This window comes from Mustela nivalis (genome assembly GCF_964662115.1).
Source record: "Mustela nivalis genome assembly, chromosome: 9".
NCBI classification, from domain to species: Eukaryota; Metazoa; Chordata; class Mammalia; order Carnivora; family Mustelidae; genus Mustela; species Mustela nivalis.
Window position 1 is genome coordinate 106,658,451 of NC_139028.1, and position 13,685 is coordinate 106,672,135.

The 13,685-nt window shown below is 38.1% G+C and overlaps 1 protein-coding gene across 1 annotated transcript; it reads right to left on the minus strand.

Annotated features, from left to right (window-relative positions):
- Positions 1 to 649: 649 nt before the first annotated feature.
- LOC309841303 (olfactory receptor 5M11-like) lies at positions 650 to 13,195 on the minus strand (the record flags this gene model as incomplete). The annotated part of the gene is made up of 3 exons (XM_082684192.1): positions 650 to 768; positions 906 to 1,623; positions 12,950 to 13,195. 3 exons carry the CDS (start codon positions 13,193 to 13,195, stop codon positions 650 to 652), a joined length of 1,083 nt encoding a protein of 360 aa, XP_082540318.1.
- Positions 13,196 to 13,685: the final 490 nt, after the last annotated feature.

The window sequence follows — 13,685 nt, forward strand, 5'->3', positions numbered from 1 at the left end:
AATTTAGTGGTTTTCAACTAAAGTCATGTTTAGGTAAACTGTATAAACATTTATCTGAGAAAAGAAGTGAAACTCAAATCAATAATCTAAACCTTCACTTAAAAATCTTCTGGAAAAGAAGATAAATGATAATGCCAAGAAATTTTCAATTTTTAAAATTCAAGTGACACAGAAAGTATTCTTTCTTTTCTTAGACCTGAGTGTGTAAATTCAGCCTTGCAGGTCAGAAGGAAGAAGTCATTCCCTATAGTTCAGAGGCCACAGACAAGATCCACAAACTCTGAAGCAGGGAAAAAAAAAAAAAAAAAAAAAAAAAAAAAAGCTATATTCCTCTCTTCCCATTCCTTTACTGACCTTTTCTAAAAGCACATTCACAAGAAACAGGAATCAATCTCGTGACTCGTGGTTTTAGCTTTACTTAGTAGGTCAGAGAAGTACAAAAAGATGCTTCATAAAGACTCCTAGTCCCAAAAGATAGACGGTAATAGGAATAAAATAAATCCAAGGAACTGAGCTAAGAGCATCTTTATCCTGTTTATTGTTGTAAACAATAAGAACACAGGAAAGTCCTATGACATATTAAGTAGGAATTTTCTCTTAGAGCAGTGCTTCTCAAATTTAATATGCTTACAAATCACCTATAATGTAATCAAAACCCAGATTTGGATGTAGTGGATCTAAGTGCAGAATGTGGTGCTAAATTTCGAATAAACCCCAAGGTGATGTTGTTGCTGCTGATCTGTGGAGCACATGTTGAGGGACAAGAGCCTAGATTAATAAGTGAAACTCATTTTTTACAGACTTGAGATTTTTAGCTGAGACATTTGAGACATATTCATAGAAAATATCAAAATACATCATCATGATGCAAAGATATTTGAGCCAAAGGTTCACTTATGATTTACCGGAAACTGGAGGCAGTTCCATCTTAGTGACCATATTTCTTCTGAGGACATTCTTCAAGGCTCGCTTTACATCTTTGTTCCGTAGACTGTATATCAGTGGATTAAGCAGTGGACTTACAAAGGTGTAGAAGACAGCTATGATTTTGGATTCCTCAACAGTCTTGTCTGTAGGTGGTCTTACATACATGCAGAAGAGTGTCCCATAAAACAGGGTCACAGCCATCATGTGGGAACCACAGGTGGAGAATGCCTTGTGCCTTCCCTCTGCTGATTTGATCCGGAGGATGGCAGCAATAATGAAGGTGTAGGACACCAGGATGATGCAGAGGGAGTTGGAGAGGTTGAAGCCAGCTGATATGAGCATGGCATGCTCTTTGACATAAGTATCGGAGCAAGAAAGCTTAATGAGTGGTGGGTCAGCACAGTAGAAGTGGTTGATGACATTGGATCTACAGAAGCTCAAGCGGAAGGTCAGGATGGCCTGCAAAAGCCCGTCTGAGAAACCATAGACATAAGGAAATGTGGCCAAGCAGATGCAAACGCGCCTGGACATTTTCATACTATAGTGCAAAGGGTTACATATGGCCACATAGCGGTCATAGGCCATTGCTGCCAGCATGTAAAACTCAGTGAGGAGAAGTGCGATGAAAATGTAACACTGTGTAAAGCAGCCAGCAAAGGTGATGGTCTTCTTCTCTGACAAGAAATTACTCAACATCTGCGGGGTGGCATTTGAGGTGTAGCACACGTCTACAAAGGCCAAATTAGTGAGGAAGAAGTACATGGGTGTGTGAAGGTGAGAGTCCAGCCTGATCAATAATATCAGGCCCAGGTTGCCTAAGAGGGTGGTGAGGTACACACCCAGAAACAGCACAAAGAGGAGAGGCTGGAGTTTGGGGCTATCTGTAAGGCCCAGGAGAATGAATTCTGTTACTACACTCTTATTTGTGATGGACATTTTCTCAGGGTCTGGACCTGTGCTAGAAACAATAGAAATAAAGGAGACAGGAAGGTACAAATCATATTACTGACTATTGAAATGATTTTTCTTATTATCTCCATGTATCATTCATATTATACTACCCTAAACAGATTCTGTACTTCTACTAATCCATTATTTCATTTGTCTTTGTATTGAATTACTATTATATTTCTCTATATAGACACCTACATTTATACCTATAGCTATACCTAAGGATAACAATATTTATATCTATTCCTATATCCATGTATACAACTGAGCTACATATCCTTTTTTTCTCTGCAGTATTTTTGGCTTCTCAAACTCTACTTATCCTACAAGGCTTGGTATGTTTTATGCTTCCAGCAAAAGCTGCCTACTTCTCTTTCATTCTGTAGCACATTACATCACCATAATGTGTCTACTTTCTACTCCTCATATACTCCTTCCTCAGGGGCAGGGACAAAGTCTAGCTCATTATTGCACTGTGATTTCTTTTTCTTTCTTTCTTTCTTTCTTTCTTTCTTTCTTTCTTTCTTTCTTTCTTTCTTTCTTTCTCTTTCTTTCTTTCTTTTTTGATTTTATTTATTTATTTAGAGAGAATGTGTGTGAGTGGGGGAATGAATGGGAGAGGGGTGAAGGAGATAAAGAATCTCTGTCAGACTCTGTGCTGAGCTGAGAGCTGGATAGAGGGCTTAATCCCACAACACTGAGACATAACATGAACCGAAATCAAGAGTTGGATGCTCCACCAACAGAGCCGCCCAGATGCCCTGCATACTTTGACTTCTAAGTACTTTTAACGTACTGAATTTTAAAAATAAAAGAAAAAATAGAGTAAGCATGAAAAATGAATTACTTATAAGTGTTTTACTCATCTGCGTATCCCCACGGAACTTGACATGACAGCATGTCCTTAGGAGAAATAAGAGCTTTTGAATTTTAATGGACAAAGATATTTCTTAGAAAGCTTCTATCAAGAAAAGTCATAGAAAGTTTGTTTAAGAACCTCTTATGTGGGATATGGGTATCTTCATATGTAACAATTACCCAGGAGATTATGAAGCAGATGTTCCCAGATTCACAATTTTAAAAGGCACAGTCATAGAGTTCTCATAAACTTACGGCAAATAAATGAACAAAGAATCATCAGGTCACATTAATGCTCACTCAGTATTTTGCAAACAGTCTACAGTAATGATATAAGGGGCCAATAAAGAAACAAGTTTTGCATAGTCCGTATTTATGTTGTTAATCACAACTTCTTTCTATCTATAGTATAACAATCCTCATGGCTTTTTAGCTCCCTGTACATCACTACTGATGTTGAATTTCCTCTTCCTTCCTTTCAAATGCCTTTTCTTGTTTGCCTTCTCCCTTCTCTTATATTCAATTTAAAAAAAAAAAAAAAAAAACTTGCCCGATTCTTATCTCATTTCAAAATGAGTCTCTGAAACTTAGTTTAGTCTAAGTTTTAGAAAGCCAATGACGGTGCCTTTTTGTGCTTTATCTCCTTTATCCAGAAGGGTAAGTACTTAACATTGGTTGAATGCACTAGTAAAAGCTACTGATAATGACCAACGATCCTTAAGCATGAGTTTTCATTTCCTTATTTGTAAATGGGAATGAGAACATCTGTTTTGCCTGCCCCTAAAGTCATTGTGGACATCAAACTAGATGTTCATAAAGTAAGTGTTTATTGATATTCCACACATCATGTGGCTAAGACCCTGCAGATGTCAAAATGAACAGAACCTTCAAAAATCCCTGCCCTTGGGGCACCTGGGTGGCTCAGTGGGTTAAGCCTCTGCCTTCGGCTCAGGTCATGATCTCAGGGTCCTGGGATCGAGCCCCACATTGGGCTCTCTGCTCAGCGGTGAGCCTGCTTCCCTCTCTCTCTCTATCTCTCGCTTTCTCTGCCTCTCTGCCTACTTGTGATCTTTGTCAAGTAAATAAATAAAATCTTAAAAAAAAAAAAATCCTGCCCTTCTAGCATTCGCATCTAGTAGACGGAGACAAAGAGGAATGCAACTAAGTAAATGGTGATGCAAATGGCAGTGTTAGAGAGAAAAATTAAGAAAATGGAGTTTTGGAGGGGAGGAGAGTGGGGGGATGGGTGAGCCTGGTGGTGGGTATTAAGGAGGACACAGATTGCATGGAGCACTGGGTGTGGTGCATAAACAGTGAATCTTGGAACACTGAAAAACAAAATAAAATTTTTAAAAAAGAAAAAAAAAGCAAATGGAGTTTTGTGGAGAGGGTGTTCAACTTTTAAACAGTAACATCACTGAAGTACTCGTGAAACGGTGACTTTTTTTAGCAACAAACTGAAGGAGGATGAGCACAAGCAGTGAACTTATTTTAAGAAGGTATTCTAGGAAGAATAAAGAACGGAGACAAAGGCACCATATGTGATCTTTCTTTGGGACTGCTAAGGATGTGTGTATGTGTACAGGTTTCATGCAGAGGAGTTGCAAAAGTCCCAGATTAGATGTTCCCTAAAATGTAAATGATTCACTTCTTTGGAAGCCTGATTCATCTCCACTTATGAATTTTCTACCAAGAATAAAAATGACCTTCACTGCAGAACAAAAGTCAGTAGAGAGTTGCAGCTACACTTCCAGAAGTGTCTAGCAGGAAATTACCCATTAAACAGCATATTTTTTTAAATGACATCAAAAGGGTGGCAAAGGAGATAATTTCATATTCATTTGCACCCAGGAAACCCTAGAAAGAGTGTAGACAGTGTTCCCAGGACAGAGAAAAAAGGAAAGAAAAAGATCAGGATTTCATACAAAATTTCGGATTTATAAAATGCATGGCAGGAAATTGGACTTAAAAGTCTCCGTTGCAGAAAAACTCATTTATTGCATATCACTTAATGACTGCCTGTGGGATATGAAATAGTCTGGACCCATGAACTCAGTGACTTGTTGGGATCCAGAAATATCCACTCAAAAGTAGCACAGAAGTCCTTATTAGACAGGCACCAAAAAGACAATGAATAACATGTGTTTGCAGAGAAAGAAGATCACAGACGACCCAGCAGCCTGTGTCAAGCTAGAGTGAAAGGTGAGTATCTTCTGAACAAGTTGTGGCTCTAGTAGTTTACAACAAAGCAAAGTCCCTAACTAATGAAGAAAGAACCAACAAAGGAGTTGCAAAAGGACAGTATAAAGCTGCAAGTGGTAAAACCTGGAACTAGGATTAGCTAATAAACAGGGTCCAGTACAAAATAAGAATATTAGTTATCTATGTTTTATCTATTAGTTATCTGTGTTCAAAAATTATCAAGCATTTCAGGATGGCGACAGCTGGGCATGAAACCTAGCTTAACATGCTTCTGAAATCAGGTGAGTTCAACTGCACAAGATGCTTGCTCATGAAGCCAGGTGTTTCTGGAACACAACAGAGCTGATAATGGGGATATAGAAGGAGGGTAGCACCCTGGTGAAAAGAAGAAGTGAAGAGAAGAAAAAGGAGAAAAGGAAAAAATAGAAAAAGTCAGTCAAAGATTCAGCCCTGGTGAGAATGTGCTAGAGGGCAACACGACTCAATGGGTTGCTGTCTAGATCAATTTTGTAGCCTGTTCAGTTACAAGAGAATGAGAAAACATATCGTTTCTGAAAATTAAAAAAAAAAAAAAAAAAGAAAAAGGAAGTAAGTTAAGGAAGAACCCTCAGCAAGAATTCAGTGGAAGAATGGTCCTTAGACTTCCTCCTTTTTTTTTCTAATACAAATTTCATAAAAATCTAATGAAACCAATGTAACTATAGATCCACAAAGGGGATAAATGCACACACTCAAAATCTTACCAAAAAGTAAAGAAATAGATAGGTGATAAATGATTAGATAGATAGATGATAGATAGATAGGTGATTCTGGATAAATAGATACATAGATAAATAAATAGATAATAGATGATGATGATAAATAAATGGAAGATGGGTAGATGATAGTTGATAGATAGATAGAGGATAGATGATGATAGATAGATAGATAGATGGATGGATGGATGGATGATAGGTGATAGATAAAAGTAAAGGGCTTTTAGATCCCCTGGCTCCAGTCTAAGAACTTTATGATAGGGTAAACGCTCACACATGCCTGAAAATGTCCTCGTGTTTTTCTACAGCAAGTAGAACTTCTGCCTTTTTTTGATTCTTTTGTACCTGTGACAGATCTGTAAAATATTATCAAGGGATATCAATAGAAATTTTTAAGGAAATTAGTTGAGGTTCAAACTCAGGAACTGAGAACAGAAGGCTTTGCTTGGGCATATTTCACGCAAACAAGGTGCAAATTACCGTGCCTCAATTTGAGACATTTTGCAATCTCCTCTTGGCTAAAAATAAAGAACATGAAAACACATACACTTACTTCTGATACTGAAATACACCTATTTTCTCACTTCTCATTAAGGAACTTCACTGGAGCCTTTCTAGGCTATGAAATATAGCCACCTTTATACTAGGATGTGGGAGGCACAGACAGGTCATCAAGCAAGTCTCATAAGATCTTCAGAATATCCTCAATGAGTGTTACATGGGGAATCAGGCCTCTGTGGAATAACTAGGACACTCTGGGATCAGAAAGCTAATCAAATGCCTTGATATTGTTTTCCATCATTTTAAATTTCCTATTTGCCCTAAGATCTCTGGGGAAGGCACACCAGAAAATCTCCATCTCAAAATTTTGATGATCATCTGAGTTTTCCATTTCTTTCTTTCACACTAAGACTGTTTTCTCCCCTAAACTCCAGAGCTCTCAGAATGGCCCTGAGAGGAACATCAAAGTCTTGGAGATGGTTAGTCATAGGTAACATTGTGAAAAACACAGGGTATTGGAAAATGGCTTGGTGAGCACTTCTTATCTGTGGACAACATTCATATAGGTAATTGAATGTCCTCAGAATAACCCTAAGAGGCAAGGACTCCATCCTGAATGTCCAGCTAAAGAGACGGAGTCTCCACTAAAGCAGCAGTGAGGGACTAACTCCCCCAGTGCTACAGAGCCATCACATGGAAGGGTAGAACTCGACCCCCCTCTGCACATGCCCAGTGGACTCTCTTTCAATGGTAGGCAGCTGCCGTGCCTCAACCTGCAGTCACACTTTGTCCTGTGCATCTCTGGCTTTCAATATTCCCTGAGCTTCCGCTCTACTCAGCACCTTCCTCATTCCCATCAGATTCAAGCTGCTCCTAGAAATAGGAAAGGCTCAAATAGATCTCTCTCAAAAGATGCTTTCTCTGCCTTCACAGAATCAAGAACTTAGCGCTTTGCCATGTGCTTTAAAGGCTTTGCCCCCATCCCTGTCTAACACACTCTGTTTCATTACCTGCCAATATCTCTCCTGCTGCCATGACACTGCAAACCCTCACAGGCAAGGACTGTAATCTCAGCATCTAGTCCAGTCCCTGCACAATGGTAGCTTATCAACAGATACTTGCTGGATAATATAAGGAGTGTGAAATGTTTGCTTAATTCAGTGAACACACAACAAATCTTGATTATCCAACCCCCTCCCAAGTAACTTTGTGTCTTATGAAGCATGGTTCTTTCTTCCTCACACATGAAATCTGTAGGGAGTTGAAATGGAATCAGTGACTAATTAGTTTAAGAATCCACAGGTAACACATCAGAATGGGTATGATTAATCATAGGTGACAGGCATTGGACACTCAGTGTGGGCCCGGTATTAGGCTTAGCACCCTGCAAGCAGTAGTTCAATAATTCCTCACACCACTCCATGGGGTACTCTCACCTTCACTTAAGAGATGGGAAACTGAGGCTAAGAGAGATAAAGTAACTTGCCCTGGTTGAGGCAAGTTATAAATTGTGAGCCTGGGATTCAAACAGGCCAATGGATAGTCCTTGATACCACATTGTTGACCATTAAGCAAAGAAATGTGACAAGCTCACACCATGCTAAACATTCTGTGGGTTTACTGACATGCATTCATTCATTCATCCACAAGGTTAAAAACATTCAGGGAAAGCCTCATATTTACCACTGTACTGTCAACATAGAGAGTATAAGAGAAAGTGAAAGATTTGTGTCCTTCAACAGTTTCTGTTCTGAAGCAAGGATATGTAAAGTTTAGTTTCGCAGTAAGGTTTCCGATTTGTCAGATTCATAAAGACCATGGTGGAAAGTAGTGCAGAGTAGTGTTTTCCATCAAATAACTATAATGCCAAGGGCATAATGATAGTTTATTAACTCAATATCTATCTATTGAGAATTATCTATATTCTAGCTTTGGGGAAAATACTGGCTTTAAAATAGCAAGCAAAACCAGATATGGACCTTGCCCTCTGGAGCTGGCAATCTGGGCATGACACAATCATGAATAAATCATGCAAATATCATACAAATGCAAACTTACAGTTGTGAAAAGTCCTCTACATTAAAGTTCCATTATACCATGAAAACATAATCTCAGAGGAGAGAGCTAACTTGGAGAAATCAGCCAAGGAGCCACCAAAGATGGAGCAGGATAAATATAGCTGATACCAAAAGACAAACTCTGAAACTAAAAATATGCCAAATTTAAGATGAGAAGAAAATTTACCTATGGAAAAATAACAGATAATCTAGTAATATGTTCCTCTCTAAAACAAATTAATACAGGCCAGTAAATGAAATATTTTATGTGTATTGAAAGGAAATACGACTCTATCTAGATCCATATCTGAATGAATTCCTCTTGGAGAGTTAAAGTTAAAATGAGACAGTTTCAGACAAATAAAAACAGACTTTCTCTCACAGAAACTGTCATTGAGAACTTATAATTAGGGGTATAAGTCATGTACAAGAAAACTAGACCCAGGATGAAAAGTGGTTGCAAAAGGAATAGTGAGAGAGTCATTGACAAAAATGGCTAATATTGGGGCACCTGGGTGACTCAGTGGTTAAAGCCTCTGCCTTCAGCTCAGGTCATGATTCAAGTGTCCTGGGATTGAGCCCCGCATGGGGCTCTCTGCTCAGTGGGAAGCCTGCTTCCTCCTCTCTCTCTCTGCCTTCCTCTCTGTCTACTTGTGATCTCTGTCAAATAAATAAATAAAATCTTAAATTTTTTTTAAATGGCTAATATTAAAGGAACATTAATAACAAATAAATATTCAGTAAAGTTATAATTGCAGTCATGTATAACAATATTTAAACAGTTTATTATTAAGTGATAATTTATTACCAACCATATATTATATACTTCTTTATGATACCATATGATATAGAAGCAGGAGTCCTCAGAATTAAAATATTCCATAACCCTTTAAAAAATACAATAAAATAAAAAAATAAAATATTCCATAACCATTTTATTATTCCAAGCAAATATGACTAATGAAGACTTAGTTAAGGGGCACCTGGGTAGCTCAGTAGGTTAAGCCCCTGCCTTTGGCTCAGGTCATGATCCCAGGGTCCTGGAATCAAGCCCCACATCGGGCTTTCTGCTCAGCAGGGAGCCTGTGCCCCCCCAACCCCCCTCACCGCCTGCCTCTCTGCCTACTTGTGATCTCTCTCTCCGTAAAACAAATAAATGAATAAGATCTTAAAAAAATAAATAAGTGAGAAATAAACCCCAAAGGTGAGCAGGAGGGTATCATGATACGGAGGAGTATGCAAATTGTCCAGCAAGAAATGAACCACCCGTAATACCTGAGGAGGTAAAAACAATAATGCCCCACTTTTCTTGCCACATTCTTTCTGAACACTTATACCTAGATGTGGCAGAGTGAAGTTTGGGAAAACCTGGTTTACAAAAGAGAGAAAAGCTGAGCATGGCACACAGAACTGATGACAGATTGCAACATATGCTAACATCAAGGTCAGAAACACTTGTAATTGCAAGTCCCAAACAAAAGGGTGGGCACAGACCTCAGCTTACACTATAAATAGCTTTTTCTCTTGCTCATTCTCACAGCCACTGCCATTGGTTCATTGAAGTGGGTATCACCTGCCTTCTGGGAAAATAACAGTCATGACCTCTGCGAAATAAAGTATTTCTATGCATCTTATTCGTATCTTCTGTCACAGACCCTTCAGAAAAATTCTCCAATGTTCAAACTTCGAGAAGAAGGGTGGTAAAATTATTTTTATAAAAATAGTCAGCATTGATGACTATTAATTGACTATTAATTGACAGATTGGTCCCATGATAGAGAACCAGACTGATACAAATTCAAAACTTGATTCATGACAGAATTTTCACTAAAACCTTAATGAGAAACAGATGCAGTATTGAAGATACAATGTATTATTTTCATTAAAAATCAAGATGAAAGATTATTTTGCAACATTTAGGATATCAACAAAAATAAAGACAAATATGCAAAACTGTAAAGCCATTGAAAGAAAATATAAGGGAACATCTTTATATTAAGAAAGAATTGTTTAGACAAGACATACAAAGCACAAGCACAAAGAGAAGATTAAAATTTGAACTATGTTAGAATGAAAAATTTCCATCCCACCAAGTCTATCAGGACAAAAGCAAAGTACTAGCTAAAATCAGGTTGAAATATAGACATTGCAGAAATCATTAAAAGGCTAGTATCTAGTATAGAATTTATAAAGAGCTACTACAAATGTACAAAATAAAGATAAAATAACCCCGCTGAACAATGAACAAAGAATACAGACATACAACCAAAGAAAAGAAAACTCTGCAGGTAGCATCAAAGCACTTAAAACACTTCTTTCCACTTAAAATGACAATGCAAAAGCTAAAACAAGAAAGGAGACTCCCTTAAACCCATCAGACCTGAAAGCATTTTGGAAGTCTGATAATATATAGTATTGATAAGAAGATGGAGTAAAGACCAATCTTGCACACTGTTTGCAGGAGAGCAGATGAATTGAGTAATTTGGCCCTTTTCTCTGAATTTAAAGATGTTCTTTTCTTATAACACAGAAATCACCCTCCAGGGAGTGTACCTGAGAGGATCTCTTGAACTGATACACACTCAGAATTTCAGAGGAAAAAGCATTGCTAGATTTTCATATTATCCAGAACAGGAAAATAGATTCATTTATCAATAATGGAATGGATAGAGGGGCACCTGGGTGGCTCAGCGGGTTAAAGCCTCTGCCTTCAGCTCAGGTCATGGTCTCAGGGTCCTGGGATCGAGCCCCGCATGGGCTCTCGGCTCAGTGGGGACCCTGCTTCCTCCTCTCTCTCTGCCTGCTTCTCTGCTTACTTGTGATCTCCTTCTGTCGAATAAATAAATCAAATTTTAAAAATAATAATAGAATGGATAGATAGTGTGTGGTATGTGTATACACTCACGTAGACTATCTCAGTGAAAACTGATGCTACATGAACCAGCAGGGAAGAATCTAACCATATTTACTGAAAATAGAATAATTTGCAGAAGGAGAGCATAATTCGTTATTACCAAATTTTAAATCTTGCTAAATAACATTATTTAATTCTGTGAATACATAAACACCAGCAACTGTTAGAACTCTCCATGGGGATAAAAACATTACATTCAATGACAGTTGAATGCAGGCAATGGAGAGAGGAACAGAATCAGGCAGGGAGGGCTCACTTTGAGAAGATCTGAGTATGGGAAACGTCTGAAGCAAAGTGAAAAAAATGAAGACTTAATGATGATCACTCATGCTTGTACGGGCGGCCTTTACACTATCTTCTATTTTTGTATATGTGTTGGAAATGGTCCATAATAAAAAATTAACAAGTGAAACCACAAAGCTACTTTTATCATGAGGCTGACTTTGGATTCTTTAAAAAAACGTCTACGTAAACTGTGTTGTTCCATCAAAACCTTTATGAATGAGGATTCCATCAAGCCAGGATTATCACTGTAAAGATATTTCTTATGGCACCCACAGATCTGCATCACTATATGATCTGTACAAAGTGAAACCCACAGATCTGCATCACTCTATGATCTCTATAAAGACAAAAAGAAACAAGAAAAAATGCTTACAGTTTAGAAGTTTCAGTATATTAAAAATAAATAAATAAATAAAAATTTTAAGAAAAAAGGTTTCTGTATATTAGTTTCAAATTACTAATCACTAGGAAAATCGAACAGTTGATTGTTGACACGAAATTCATCTGGATATTCTGTCTTTTATAACTTTGTACCAATACAAGTATATTGATAGACTCTTGTAGTTTGTTGATATATAGAGCAATAGCAAAGACCTCAGTCTGGCCTTTCAATTTCTATGTAATGCTTATTATTATTATTATTATTATTCACTAAGGTGGCACTTTAAATGTCAGCAAATATTTTGCTAACTACTTCTAAGTCTCATAGACAAATTAAGAAAGACAAAAAAAAAATAATGACAGAAGGTGACTTGCTAACTTTAAATGCACATTAGTTGGTCACTTAACAAGATATACTAAGTGTCTACTTAATATAACAACTTCTTTTGGAAAACCTTCCTGATTGCACTTTTAACATCTTTGTTCCGAAGGCTATAGATCAAAGGGTTTAACATAGGACTCACAAAGATATAAAACACTGCGACAATTTTACCCTGTTCTACAGATGTCTCAGAAGGGGGTCTCAGGTACATGCAGAACAGTGTCCCATAAAAGATGGTGACAGCCGTCAAATGGGACCCGCAGGTGGAGAAGGCTTTCCGCCTCCCCTCAGCAGAGCGGATATGCAGAATGGCTGAGAAAATGAAAATGTAGGAGATCAGAATGATGGTGAGTGAACAAGTAAGGTTGGAACCGGCCACCACGAACATGGCAGTTTCTTTGACATAAGTATCTGAGCATGCAAGGACTATGAGAGGTGGGTCTGCACAGTAAAAGTGGTTGATTTCATTGGGTCCACAGAAGGAGAGGCGAAGCATCAGAATGGTCTGTGCCAGACCATTTGCAAAGCCATAAACATAAGGTGTAGCCACGAGAGAGAAGCAGACACATCGGGACATCTTGCTGCTATACAACAAGGGTTTGCAGATGGCCATGTAGCGGTCATAGGCCATCACTGTGAGCATATAATAATCAGTGATCACCAGGGCAATGAAAAAGTGGAATTGTGTAAGGCAACCAAGAAAGGAAATGGATTTTCTCTTGGATAAGAAATGAACCAGCATCTGCGGACTGACGTTGGTGGTGTAGCAGAGATCCACAAAGGAGAGGTGACTGAGGAAGAAATACATTGGAGTGTGAAGTTTTGAGTCACTTCTGATCAGCAAAATCATGCTCACGTTGCCGATTACCGTGATAAGGTAGATGACTAGGAAGACTACAAAAAGGACAGGCTGCAACTCAGCTCGATCTGTCAGTCCCAGGAGAATAAACTCAGTCACCACTGTGTTGTTTTTCTTTAGCATTGTGTGTCTTTTGCTTCAAATGAGGGCTAAAAGAAAGGAAATAAAAAACGTATGTCTTTTGTCACGTGTCCCTTACCCCCATCATATGATCTGATCAGTCTTCTCTAAAACTTGTAAGAACACTTGTGACACAAAGGAATAGTTGAGGAAGCAATTGATATTTTAAGCCTCTAAAATAGTATAGCGCTCCTTTTAGGGGGGGCAGTCATATTTTAAATGTTTTTCTGCAAGTCTTTTCATGTTGAGAAGACTTTATATTCTCTGCAAGATTTATTACATTAGTTCACTTACAATTTCCTTAAATGCTATTGTGTTTTGAACATTGCAGTCCTTTGTTTCTCGGTATATTTTTGACGTTGTATATAAATCCTCATCTGTTTTGCACAACTGAATGGAAGGACACACATCCCTGCAGAACTTGTCCTCCTGCCCCTCTGAACTCAAGACCAAGTCAAGCCATTTTTTCCCTAACTCTGCAACTCATGTCCTT